The sequence below is a fragment of the Haliotis asinina genome, chromosome 3 (genome assembly GCF_037392515.1).
Source record: "Haliotis asinina isolate JCU_RB_2024 chromosome 3, JCU_Hal_asi_v2, whole genome shotgun sequence".
NCBI lineage: Eukaryota > Metazoa > Mollusca > Gastropoda > Lepetellida > Haliotidae > Haliotis > Haliotis asinina.
In genome coordinates, this window is record NC_090282.1 from 36,766,510 (window position 1) to 36,781,628 (window position 15,119).

Below are 15,119 nucleotides of genomic sequence, written 5' to 3' on the forward strand. Positions count from 1 at the left end.
TCTCTCTCACTCTCTCTCTCTCTCACACACACACTTTCTCGAAAAGCTCAAAGGACGCTTTGGCCACTGTACATTTCTATTTCTATATTCTAAAATAAATTGTGAGTTCCATTTATCATGTTTATATCGAAGGAGTTTTTTTGTTTTGACAGTTTTTAATAGACAGTTTCGTTTCAAAGCTTTAAGGTAAGGGCCCCTTCAACTGAACAAAAAATATCCTATAGAACCTATGTAACGTTTTTGTAAATATGTTATTGTTCTGCTGTGGAGCCGTTTTAGCTATATAACCATTTTATGACGCATCGGGGATGTTGGGGGTAGCCTAGTGGTTAAAGCGTTAGTCAACACGTCACACCGAAGACCCAGCTTCGAATCCCCACATGGGTACACTGTGTGGAGCGTATCTCTGTTGTGCCCTACTGTGATGTTGCTGGAATATTGCTAAAAGTGACGTAAAACCCAACTCAGAAGAACAAATTCGCATCTTTCGTCACCGGCGATAGGACCGTTGATGGGTGGCAAAGTTGTAAAATTTCACGTGTCACTCCGAAGACTAAGTTTCGAATGCATTCATGGGCATACATCACGTGAAGCCATTTTCTAGTTCTATCAAAAAAAGCGACGTAACACCTTAACGAACTCACTCAATCTGTCCAACATGCGTTTAGTGTTCTTCTTAGTAACATCAGTTGTACGAAAATAGTTGACAACTCGCACTGACTTCGTTGAAAATGTTGACTATTATCAAATCCTCAAGTTTTCACAATCTCTTTTAACTTTTATACATGTAAATACTACTTTGCATTTAACAAAAAGGTACTATTCGTCAAACGGCTGCGATTGTTGTTGACACACCTCAAGACACACGTTTAGCCAATGTTTTTCATTTGTTTACAAAACGGCTGAGGACGTCTCACTACACCTCTATATTCATACGCCTATGCAATCTAAAAAATGCGCCCGTGCATCAACACGATTCCACACATATGTGTTGTTACCGTTTAAATAGTTGTATACAATGCTGGTATAATATCCAGTTATATCAGCATCATAAGTTAAAACACATTTGTCAATTCTCAGGGAGACTGGTTTCGCAAAACAAACGGACTATGTTTTCTCACGATCGGCGGCGCATACTAGGATCAGTGCGGTGATGTGACGACGATGGAGTCGACATGAGATGAATACCTGAAGATTGTGGCTTTACTTTAAATATGATTTTGAACATTTCCCTGTTGGATTTCACATGAAGAATCATCATGGGGACATCGGAAAAGTGTTTTACAAGAGCTGTTCACACGACGTTGATCGTGATGTTCAGCGTTCAACTGGTGAGTTGAAATATGCGGTTTGAATCTTCCTGGTCTTGTTTCCAGATGATTCACAGATCGCAAATAGGGGTCCAGTTTGAAAACAAACTGCGTGTATTTTGGCTCGTAGACTTGGAACCGCCTTTCTGTTACCGACATGAATGCCATCAAACTCGTCACCTTGGTGGCTTAAGTTGCACTATGTCATTTTACATGCTCGATCACTGATATGTCCCCAGTAAGTTATAGTCAATACTAGCGCACCAAATGTCAAAACGTGCAAGGGTGTGGCGCTCCCTTAAAAATAGATTGTAATCTTAAAGATGGATTCATGACAGTTTATAGTTGTCTGAAATATTTTGTATAATTGATCTTGTATAATTTCGACTTTGGGTTTAGATTCTATTCACAACCGACAGTTATTGATTGATACGTTTTACAAGTGAAACAATATGTTTATTAATTTATGCTGTAGTCATGTTTTTCCCCACAGTTTTTCCCTTACACCAGAAGGTGTGCAAATATGCTATCACTCATCATGTTCAGTATGTTCACAATGATGTACACAATGTAGCAACATGTGTCAAGTGTGAATACATTTATCACAATTAATATGCAGTTGTTTCAACCAACATGAAGATCATATGGATATTTAAACATACTTATTTGTTTGCACATGGGCAAGCTACGCCGAATCTCATTTGCAATGAATATATTTACTGCCAGAAGACTTAATCAATGTTCATGGTAGTGAGTTGAGCAAACTCTTTTAAATAATTATCTTATTAATAATCTTATGGTCTCATATATTTGTGGAATGCACTGTTGTCAGTGGGTAGTGACTAAACCCTTACATGTACTTTGTCACAGTGAACAGTGGTGAATGCATTGATTGACAGTAGACATGGAAGAGACACAGACAATGAATCACTCTCAGATGGTAATCAGTGTCACATGCCAACAAAATGAAAGCTCTTTAGAACTGTGTTCAGTTGAGTCATGGGAGTACAAAAAGTTTATTTTGTAAACTTCAGCTATGTATTATGTTAAAAGCGCACATTTTCAGTACCATTTTGGTATATATGATCAAGAAGGTGTTTCCTTTAAGCATACATTTTCGTTACAAGGTATGGCAAATGATCACTTTCCTCATAAGGAATAATTAACATGGTATAAGGAAGAGTTTGTGTGAACTCGTGCTGTTTCAGCACTGGCTGGAATGTAGTAAGCATTCGCCGGTTTTAACACTGAGATAGGCACTTGTAACGTCTACTTTTGCATCTGTGTCTTTTCAATGAAGATATCATGTGTACTTGTTCACATTAGGGTTGTGAAAAGTCAGTTTGACATCAATATTTGATTTGTACATAATTTCTGATTAAGTCCATGTTGTATTAAAGCGTGTATCTGTAATAAGATGGATGTTGTGATGCGACCTATGCTTTGTAGTAGTGATTGAAATGAGGCAAATTCTTGTATTTTGAGTCTTTTAACATTGTGTCTATCCCACGATAGATTACCTATGACCCACAATAGTTATGCTTAAACCTGAATTCGGGTTTGGTTTAACTGCTAATTTTGAAGTGGACAATGGTCATAAAGCACAGGAAAAGGTCAGGTTCACCCTGCCCAGTACACTTTACAGGGCCTGTGAAATTGACACAATTAGTGCAAGTAAACCTGCACAGGGGTATTGTGCTCACTGATCCATGCAATAATCTGATAACATGCCTTGACTGCCAGCCCAGGGCTATAGCCCGGAGTACAGCTACACCAGTGTAACCATCCATTGCAGCATTGTGTGCTTTACACAATGGCAGTTTCATGTGGGAGTTTCATTTGGTCTAAACCTTTTTAATCTGACTTCCGATATATTATCATTAACATAGTTTAATGCATGTTTAAAATGTGTGAATGTTTGAACCCACACCCATTATGTCCTGGCAAGGGAACGTTTTCTTGCACTAAATATCTACAACATACACTAATTGTTATTGACTTCACATGGTTGAATTTTGTCATCTTCAAAACAGAGGCCTGATGGTTATGTTCATTGGTCAAACACTGGCTTGCTAGTCGGACTCACTGTCCCTGAACCACATTAATTTTCCTACTTCCAAACCCTCTCAACAATGCTAAAGCCTTAAATGAAGCAAGGCTAGATTTTCGGGGTTCTGAATCTCTGGTCTCCATGAGGCTCTTTTCCAATTTGAATGGGCTAGTTTGTTGTAATCAAAATTATACATATTCAGAGATAAGCTTTAGTCTAACTGTGTTATGATTTATCTAGTCTGTTGTACAAACCCTGTGGCAAATATATCCAAGAAAGCCTATGCAAGTCTAGAAAATGTGGCAAGTCTAGATTGCCCTAGCTTCAGTCTGAAAACGTAAGAAAGTCTCTGAGCTCCTTTTAACGAATTTATAACTTTTAATTTAAAAACTTTTATTTTCTGTAAAGATATGTTCATTTCAGAGATGTTAACCTAAGTTGTCATGCAGCAGTTGCTTGAGTAGCCATGCTAAGCCCATGGATGTAGGGTAATTCTGTCCTTTAATGATAAGTAGATATAAGCAGACAGATGTCCATCTTTTGGAGCGATATTTGTATTTTTTTCTTTTCAGAAATTATCATTGTTATTATCACATTAGAGACTTCTATAAGTCTACTCCTTACAGGAGCTTATAAGTAACATTGTACATAATGGTTACAGATGTCTTGTGTATTCACTGTTATGTCAACACTATTGAAATTCGGGTTCAAGTCTGAGGTGATTCAAATTTACAATACACTTTGGTCCCACATCAGGTTAAACCAGAATTATTGTTAGCAAGATGCAGGCTGAAAGGCAAGGGAATAGAAAGATGTTATCTGTGTTACACTATCATACTAAAAACACCCCCCTCATCAGCCCCCATTGTCATTGAGATTGGGAGAAAGGGGTCAGGTCAGGGTCGCAGACATTCCAGCAAAGGTCATCTTTAAACTGGAGACTACAATGTTCAGGCTTGCTTCATGCCAGCTTTGTTTGTTGGTCATGTTGAGTGTGGGCTGAAGATTTAAGAAAGCATTACCATGGTTACTTTGTTAAATTCAGTTTGCACTTATGTGCTCAGATTTGTTGTGTCACGTGAAAACTTGATGAGTTTATGAGTATTAGACTTTTTTTTCATCCCCTGCAACAGGTTTTACGGTGGGGTATTAAAATGCACCCCATTCTTCCGTCTGTGCTCATTTATGTTTTCCAGAGCAGAACTCTAAAGCCGTTCAGTATTTCTTCACCGAACTTGACACATAGATTGGTCTAGTGGTGTACTGGTGCCTTTGATAGTTTTTGAATTCTGAATAAAATATTTTTGGTATTTCCATGGCAACAAGTGTGATTTAGACTGAAATTGGAGGTAATGCTGGAGGGGGAGGGGGTGTATTGATGACTGTGTCTTGTTCTTTTTTAAATTAAGGTTGTGTGGGTAAAATTAATGAATTTCATTTTATTTACTCCTGTGTGTCATAATTCTCTTTGAAGGTAACTGCCAGCATTTGTCATTCAGTGTTAAATAATTCATAATTATTTATGTTGATTACAAAAATATGTACAAACATTGTAACATATTTCCAACATTTCTGGTCAGTGAAAATATAGCTGTCATGCCATGAAAGATGCTTTCAAAGTGGTATAAATTATGTCTACCATGCTGACCCTTGAAATATGAGACCTGTGAAGGTCCCGGGGTAGAATAGACCTTCAGCAACCCATGCTTGCCATAAAAGGTGACTATGCTTGTCGTAAGAGGCGACTAACAGGATCGGGTGGTCAGCCTCGCTGACTTGGTTGACACATGTCATTGGTTCCCAAGTGAGCAGATCGATGCTCATGTTGTTGGTCACTGGATTGTCTGGTCCAGACTTGATTATTTACAGACCGCCGCCATATAGCTGGAATATTGCTGAGTGCGGCGTAAAACCTAACTCACTCACTCACTCACTTGAAATATGCAGGGATTCAATGTTTGATTCCACTGCAAAGAGCACTATGATGCAGTAAGGGAATTTGGATATTTCACCTTTCCTGTGCTGACTGTATCATATAATCTAAGCATCTCTCAGATCTTTGCTATGGTGATGGTAACACCCTGTCTATGGGAAATATAAAGTGAGAAAGATCTGCTTGGTCAGCTTCCTTCCTGGTGTTAGTGTTGCTCCCCAAGTATTTGGATAATGTGCCCTGCACAAGCAGGAGGTCCACAGTCTCAAACACCCAAAATAAACACAAGTCACATTATAGTGGCCATGGAGACACTAGATCTTGTGAATGGATTCACTGGCTGTTTGCCAGTGGATTTCGGTGTATTTTAATGTGAGTTATGGTATTGTAACAAGTGTCTCTGGAAATCATTTTTTGTATTTCGGATACGAGCTCCTTTTAACAACATTCATATTTTAATCTATCAGATATCCCAATTCACATGATATATTGTGCCCTTGTTCTAATGTCATTAGCTTAGCTGAAGGCAGTGGGAACATGACAGTGGTGTCCAGTTATAGGGGAAGTTGTCTAATAGTGAAAGTAATGGTAATAAAAGCCACCTGTTTGATTGTTGAAGTGTTTATGACAATTGTTGGCTATTTATATATCCATGTAAGGAGTTAGGGGTATATCTGGTAGATGAAATACCAGTTAGGTTCAAAGACAAGCTCTGTTTGGTTATTGACACTGCACTTAATGTAGGTAAAACCAGTGAGGCAGAATGAATACAAAAGCACATAGACTGAAAAGTGGCATGTAAGTAGAGCATGCACTCCCTTGTACCTCCCTGCAGATCTGCCTTGAATGGTGTGCAACAGTGTGTATACATAGGTATTTGGTGGAGACAGGTATCTGGTATCTTGTGACAGCAGAGCTACATGGCTGGAAGATACAATTCCCTATTACATTGTCAGAATGTTCCAGTTTAGATGCTGATTTGTGTTTTTTGTTATGTTTAATATGTATATTTGTGGTACAGTCTTGTAGGGCTGCTGCGAATACACTATGTGGCAAATATATGATATGTAAGTGATATGTAATTTGATATGTAATACACTAATAGTTAAAGACTAAAGTCCACGTACCATGTGCAGCATGTAATACACTAATAGTTAAAGACTAAAGTCCACGTACCATGTGCAGCATGTAATACACTCATAGTTAAAGACTAAAGTCCACGTACCATGTGCAGCATGTAATACACTCATAGTTAAAGACTAAAGTCCACGTACCATGTGCAGCATGTAATACACTAATAGTTAAAGACTACAGTCCACGTACCATGTGCAGCATGTAATACACTCATAGTTAAAGACTAAAGTCCACGTACCATGTGCAGCATGTAATACACTAATAGTTAAAGACTAAAGTCCACATACCATGTGCAGCATGTAATATACTAATAGTTAAAGACTAAAGTCCACGTACCATGTGCAGCATGTAATACACTAATAGTTAAAGACTAAAGTCCAGTGTACCATGTGCAGCATGTAGTACACCAATAGTTAAAGACTAAAGTCCACGTACCATGTGCAGCATGTAATACACTAATAGTTAAAGACTAAAGTCCACGTACCATGTGCAGCATGTAATACACTAATAGTTAAAGACTAAAGTCCACGTACCATGTGCAGCATGTAATATACTAATAGTTAAAGACTAAAGTCCATGTACCATGTGCAGCATGTAATACACTAATAGTTAAAGACTAAAGTCCAGTGTACCATGTGCAGCATGTAATACACTAATAGTTAAAGACTAAAGTCCACGTACCATGTGCAGCATGTAATACACTAATAGTTAAAGACTAAAGTCCACGTACCATGTGCAGCATGTAATACACTCATAGTTAAAGACTAAAGTCCACGTACCATGTGCAGCATGTAATACACTAATAGTTAAAGACTACAGTCCACGTACCATGTGCAGCATGTAATACACTCATAGTTAAAGACTAAAGTCCACGTACCATGTGCAGCATGTAATACACTAATAGTTAAAGACTAAAGTCCACATACCATGTGCAGCATGTAATATACTAATAGTTAAAGACTAAAGTCCACGTACCATGTGCAGCATGTAATACACTAATAGTTAAAGACTAAAGTCCAGTGTACCATGTGCAGCATGTAATACACCAATAGTTAAAGACTAAAGTCCACGTACCATGTGCAGCATGTAATACACTAATAGTTAAAGACTAAAGTCCACGTACCATGTGCAGCATGTAATACACTCATAGTTAAAGACTACAGTCCACGTACCATGTGCAGCATGTAATACAATAATAGTTAAAGACTAAAGTCCACGTACCATGTGCAGCATGTAATACACTAATAGTTAAAGACTAAAGTCCACGTACCATGTGCAGCCATTGCAAACTGTCATTACTTGTACTTCTGCATAGCCAGTACCTATTCCATTTTAGCATATCTCACTTTGAAAAGGGACTAAAAGGCTCGAGTAAAACATGCTCCATTGAAAAAAAGGAAATATTCATTCCTATTCGATGCTGAATTCAGGTAGGGCCATGGTTAAGTTCACTGAATATGTGAGTATATCATAACAGCCTTACTATCTTGCCTGTCATCACAGGTACTCGCTTTGAAAATAGATACACATACCAATGTTGACAATATTCAAAAACGTTACAACAAACATGGAACAAACCATGCCGTATATCCCAACTGTTCAGAAGGAACATGTTAAAGGGGCACTGATGCGGAGCGAATAATGTTTCTCGCCAACGGTCTAATTACGAAACCAAGTTGCAAATTGGTCAGCACCCGCTCCCTCGACCGTGACGGACAAAAGGACTGGGCTCCTGTCCACATTAGCAGAATTTCTTCACCCTAAAAAGTGAGGAGGCCGGATGCTCATCAGATGACGTTATTTAAAAATATCCATGGTATTCCTTGTCTGATCGTAACAAAATATCCCAGCAGTGTAGTTGTTTTTCGGATGCTTGGATGGTATAGTGACTGATCCAATTTGATCCTATTTCTGTGTTTTTAACCTCGATATTTAATCATGTTATGTGAAAATATGATGTCAACATGCACGTAGCAAGCCATTTGTTTCAGTCCGAAAGATTGCAAAAGCTTTACATTTAGATAGTTTTGATGGTCTTTTTGTTGGTTCAGCTGTGATAGTAAATATCATACATAAATTTTGGTAGCTGTCGTAGCTACCCCGGTTTATTATTTATGATAATAAAAACACACAGTTAATTTATAAGAATTCGTAAACTAAAAACGATGACTTTGCCTTTGGCAGAGAAATCTGAAAATTATCTTACGTAAAAAAAACCAAACTACGTGTAAACCTATTTACCCAAGTACACAGCAAAGGCCTGTATGTATTCCGTATGTAACGAAGTTCCGTTGGTATCCTCAAAACAGTTTCAGTCCATAAGTGTTTTCAGGCTGCATGCGACACAGAGATTACATCTTCCTTGCTGTAACTTGCGTTTGATCGTGTAAACCTACACGTGTTATTTGTCATCATTCTCTGGATGGTCAGTTAATGACTTTATAACAGGTATAATTAGTAGTAACACCACTTCGGTTACTCAGCAAAGGTTCCCATTTGGCACTTCTCCTGTCTAGAGTAAATACTCAACATTATAAATTAAGGTCTGTAGTGGCAAATGTATTGTATGTTATGTAATATGTGTGTGTAAGTGATGTAAGAGGGTTAATCAGCTGAGTTACAAAAACAAACTTCGATCAAGGGATTAACCGATAACACACTGATTGATTAATTACTTTTATCTTCCACAGCGGATTTGTCAAAAGGCAGTGTGTGTAGATGTACAAACCTATACTGACTACACCCTGTCGTAAAGTGCAAGTGTAAAAACAACATCCTCCCTTCAAAGAATTAACCACCATTGCGTTGATTGATAGCTCATTATTGGTTAACTAAATTACTTAGAATGGCAGACATCATACAATTAGTTGCCAGGTGTGCTATCTTGGGTGACCAATGAGAGGTTTATCAGGTTTTCACCAATGTGAAAGACGTGAAACCGTGTGGTACTTTTTCGCAAATTAGACTGTTGTAAGACACACGACACAGAGCAGGATTATTTACCAGCTGCAGATGAATGGAATATCGTTCTTTTATGTGGATATTGATGGATACATTCCTGAACAAGGTAGTAGCCTGACATTGTTCTATAAAATTAGTCTGTTTTACATTCATTATTTGCATTTTAATTTATTTGTTGTAGCATTCAGAAGAATCTATTTGACAGAAAACACACACTAGATCGCGTATGTGTGTAAAATAAGATCCACATTGGCAATCTATACAATGTATAAACGTTGCTGCCATGTTAGAAATTTATATATAAGTTTGTATAAGCAGACTGTGTTCTTTCATTAAATTTCAAAATCATACAAATATGACAGTAAACTAATTAGTGTTATGAGACAAAATTTAGAGACGTAAATTTGCTTCGTTATTTCCCCGTCCTAATATTTTTTTACCATTTCTACCACTGGCAGATGATTAGCCTTCAAAGTGTTTCATTTGTTTTCATAATACCTTTGTAATGAAGTAAAATTACTTGACCTTAGTTGATCTGTCTATAATTAAACTCTCAGTTGCGCATACGGACTGCGCAGCAGAGGTCACGAACCAGTCACGAATTCTGGGATATCATCCGGCTACTCACGGGAGAAAAACAATAACAAAAGTTTACACCAGTCCACGGAAATTCCTCCGCATCAGTGCCCCTTTAAGTTCATCTTGGCTTAGGCAAGTGATGTAACCGTTTTAACACAACTTGAGTTCAGAAGGGATATTGGTTATATTTGTCCAAAGTCTTGCACACATAGTTTGTCTTATTCACCGCATTATTGTGAATAGAAATCATTCAGTAATATGGATCTGAAAAAATGGCCTTTCATCAGGATATCCAGTGCAGTGCACTTTCAACATCAGTGTCTATGATTTTAAGTTGTTTATGAATATAAAAGCCATAGGCACCACAATTCATGCCTTTTGACCTCTCAAAATGTTTTTAGGGTGTTAATTATATTCTCTATTAACACTACACAATATTACAGGACATTATCAGCTGCAAATCCTTATTTCACATGCAATTTGTAAGGAGATAGATTTTGGTTATGTGTAATAAATACATCTTTTACTGTGCTTTGAACAGTACATACAATTTTGTAACACATGTAGGTTAAGTATGTTGAACACAGTTGTCAATTATAAACATCAAAGTCTAGTCGGTCAAGCCTCTTGTGGTGTGCTACGACATAATCAACAGTGATAAGATATTCTTGTGTAAACAATGGGGAAACTGGTCAGAGGTTGTAGTGCCTCACAAACACAGGTGATGTTATCAAGATGTTAAACGTTGAAAAGCTTGTTCTTTGGGTTCTTACTAGTATAGGATGGAGATAATAACAGAATCAGAGGCTACAAAGATGACTCAACACATAGGTATTTGCAAAACATTTTTTTCCAGTGTTGGTCCGAATACTTGTAGGGTCCTCCTGACCCTATTGTTCATTGTTAAGAATTTGGGTCATTTGTTGGTGTCCGTTGATTGAAATACCACATGAGAACCCCTTTCATTTCATATTTATCGATATATGTTAATTATTTCCTTCATAAATCAATTTGATGAAGTGTCAACACTGAGTGTTCAACAGTCGAGTAATCAATGAAGATTTAGGCCAGAAACAACATAAAATCTCTCCACTGAAGAGGATCAAAACTGCTTCTGTTATTTCAGAGATAATTAATGTCTTGTTATCTGTTTATGACCAATATATTCTTTCATTTTGTTATTTTAATTGTTATTGTTATCATTACAGGTGAGCACGGTTGAACGGCAGGTGTTTGACTTCCTAGGCTTTATGTGGGCGCCCATCATCGGCAACTTTTTCCAGCTGTTTTGCGTCATCATTGGCCTATTTGGCACCTGCCAATACAGACCAAGGTTTATAATTGTGGTAAGTCATTGGTCACTAACTCTTCTAGCATTTTTTCAGGCTGTAGTTATTGTTCATTTTTTATTTAGGAAAACAGCCATTGAAAATTGTGGTTAATTTGTGCACTAAGGGTACCAGTGTTACAGTTAACCCCCATGTTTGGAGAACTGAACTGTAACCATACATGAATTCAATTCATTATTCATGATCACCAGAACGGAATATTTATGACTTATTACAGACCAATTTCACATTATTCTCAACCACGATCTAAGACCACATAGTCATCCTTGGAACCAGAGACACACATTATTGACTTGTTGAAGTCATATTTGACAATTAATTGCCAACATTTTGTTTTTGTAATCAAAGAGGAATATACCAGAGGAAGTCGACGGCAAATTCTCAGCTGTCCCATACGTAGGATCTACTGAGTCATGTATATAAGCCATCCACATATTCCACAGGTGTCTGATAATGCAGGGGTTCATCTATTGGCACCAAGACTGCATATGGTGATGGATGATCTAATTTGATGTCATGAGATTTCTGGTCACTTTTTCTAACAAATTAACACTGTTAACGTGGGCATTGAACACAGTGCAGCAGTCACTTGACAACCTTATTGTATCCATGAGTAGACATTTGTATTGGTTACCCAATATTTTTGATGCGGGTTGTATTCTCCACGTAGTGTATTCATTGCCATCCTATTGTGTAACATGGCAAAACGAATATTGAAATGGGTTCAGATGGAATAGATGAAATATTGCCAATGATCCATGGTGCACAACTGTGATTAATATTATGGAAAACATTTTTTAATTTGACAAGCCGTTGAAAAACTGTGTTGCGCCCCATCAAATTGTTTATTGTTGTCACTGTCACATTCACATCTTAACATGAGAATTGCCATTCTGAATGACATTACACGTAAGATGAGATCCTGTCTTTGATAATAAAGTTAAGCTGAAGTGTTCATGCATTTTTCAGGAAATCCATCTCTCAAGTTTACAGTTTTACTCATTTATTTAACAATAAATTGACATGACAAAGTGATGTGCTGTTTTACGTTTAACTGAATCATCAAAAGGTATGGGCTCATTCATTTTCACAAAGCCATTCATGAAGTACCTCTATGATGCTCAGTGGCACCTTTCAAAACATGTATTTCTATCACTTTTTATACAGAAAACCTTTGATGCTGTAGATGCTGTTAGTACTACCTGCTAATGCATCACCGTCTCACATATTCATGAGAATCAAGACCAATTAACAATAAAGGGTACTGACCATGGTAACAGAAGAAAGTTTGCCTTAAAAACCCTGATCATTCTACCTATTCAGCTATTTTTAGTGTATCCGCTTTATTGCCCAGCGGTTCATTATTCTGAAACGTTAATAAATTGCTCCCTGAAGTTAAGATACTCTGACCTATTACAGGTAAAGTTGAAGGCTGTTTTCCTGAAAGGAACTGAAATAATTAAGACAGGTACATATGTCCTAGCTGAGTTACGTACGTCAACTGTGGTGATATATCCTGAACAAGGAAATCAATAATTGTTGGTTATCAGCTTCGTTGTCACAGCAAGAGAAATATTCACTGCTACAGCTTTATCTAGTTTAATGTATGTAGATTAATACTGGTAAGGAACATATGCAAGTCACATAGCCAAGATATACTGTATGGAGCTGTTTTATCTCAATCCCAGAGCTGTATGCCCGTTAGCTATGCTATTGTAACTGAGGAATATTGATGTAATTATGAATCTTTATCAGCATTGTCTGGACGTCTGATCAGAGGCAAATTAATATTGACGTTTATTGGATGTGTATCGATTGTTGTGTGAGGGCATTATAATTTTCCTTAGGGAAAATGAAAATTCCATCATTTAAAGTTCTTGTTAAGGGAGATTGATTCCATTCAGGCTTAGACTATATTTCTAATGTACATCAGTGTTGTGAATAAATGAATTTTAGGTGTTTCATTGTGCAAGTGGAAAGAAAATGTGAAGTGCTGACGTGACATATTTCTGTCCACTGATAGAAAGTTTGATAGGTAGATTGTATATGGATGAATAATCTTGCACAAGGGTGCTGCGTATTTGGGATTTGTCCTATGCTTTAAGTGTTAGTCATTGTAAACCAAATAAAAATGCCCATTTCATAAACTGTTGAACAGTTATGTAGCTAATTATTTAATGATATTGGTTAGATATCTGATATTAATTGTTCATATACACCATAGGACTGAATACATGTGGAAATATTGTGTAAATGTTGTCAACATGCATGCTAAGATGTCTCATACAGCCTTGACATCTAATCTTGCTAATAGGATAAGGTGTACTGAACATGTGGTGTGGACCTTCATCTGTGTGAGAAAGGGCAGTATATAGCACTTAAGCCTGACGACCACTGGAGATGGATAAAAGATGATCTGTTCTAATCTGGCAGGATAATCCTTAATCCCACTATCCAACATGTGGAGACAGACAAGCGCATTGCGATGAGCATGTGGCCCAGTTGGTGAAATTCCTATCTCAGTTCCCACTTCACATGCAGCCATGTTAGTCATTGATCACTGGTCAATACGTGATGAAATCTGGTGATATGTTCATCATCTTCCTGAAGTGTAAATGTTACGTCCTTTATGATAGTAAAATATTTCGTTGAAGAAACTGATTCTCTGTTGAATTAAAATCAGTCATGGTAGTGATTGTGATCTAAGGCTTAACCAAGGTTGATAAAACAACTTTACTTAATTCCCATGTTTGTTATATGTTTTGTGTATATCTGTGTGGACAGATAATAATGTTATGGTTTTGACACATTGTTTAATGTTATTTCAAACATTATGCAAGCATGCACCTTGGATGTGATGTCAAATTTGCGTATGTCTCATTGGCTTGTATTCTTATACTGATTGTGCAGTCTGAATTTCTTTGCTCACAGATTGTCAAATTAAGCATAATTAATTATGCATCCGCTATGTTCATTTTTCATGAAAACTGATGGTGAAAGTTTTAGAGAAGTGCTTTTTGGGGCTTCCCTTCACTGAGTTAAATTATTATTTATTTGGGGGGGAGGGGTGAGGGTTAAGGTTTGTTTTAAATGAAATGTTAATAGACATCTGTCATTAGAAGTCATACATTGATTGCTGACATCAAATGTGCCGGTTTGTTGCCACTGATTTGTCTGTTGGTGCTGCATGCATCATTCAGTATTCTTTGAGGGTTAAATAATGACACCCTGTGGTGATTCATCCAAAGCAGAATTGCAGAACTGTTCATCATTATTGCAGAAGATGTATTCTAGTCTTGACCTGTCAGTTAAACTAAGGAAACAAATTTTGGATTGTTGGCAAATGCCGTAGACTGCAACACTCACAATTCTTTCGTAGGGAACATTTTATTGTGGTAAAGTAATAAAAGTATGGTAACCATGGCAATGGTGAAACATGAGAAACTACCATTATCCATATTGACACTGGTAGCAATATTTCATACTCATTTAATGTTACCATGTTAAAAACGTCAGTGGGAATGCTATGCTCTGATAATTCATTTATTATCTGATTTATAAATATGTCATGCTTACTGGGCATTGGTTTGTAAATAAAATGCTAATGTTTTTGCAACAATATAGAAATGTTCAATAGCCATGCTTGAACCATCTTGCATCACTAAATAAATGTTTATACACCTCCGCCAGTGCCTGTGTATGTGGATGGTTTATGTCACTGGAACCACTTGGACTTTGTCCTATTTATTGCCATTGTAACTAAAGGCCAGTTTGAATTATACATTCAGGAATCAATAAAGCCT

The 15,119-nt window shown here is 37.1% G+C and overlaps 1 protein-coding gene across 2 annotated transcripts in view; it reads left to right on the forward strand.

Annotated features, from left to right (window-relative positions):
- The first annotated feature begins 1,143 nt into the window (after window positions 1–1,143).
- The window catches only part of LOC137277909 (sodium/potassium-transporting ATPase subunit beta-1-interacting protein 3-like), a 35,002-nt gene continuing 21,026 nt past the window's right edge, over window positions 1,144–15,119 (forward strand). The window contains exons 1-2 of one of the 2 annotated variants that reach the window (XM_067809911.1): window positions 1,144–1,331; window positions 11,176–11,313. In XM_067809911.1, the coding sequence (XP_067666012.1) occupies window positions 1,260–1,331; window positions 11,176–11,313 (210 nt within the window). In that variant the 5' untranslated portion in view covers window positions 1,144–1,259. The remainder of the gene's footprint in view (window positions 1,332–11,175; window positions 11,314–15,119) is intronic. The other variant, XM_067809910.1, reaches the window with a different exon arrangement.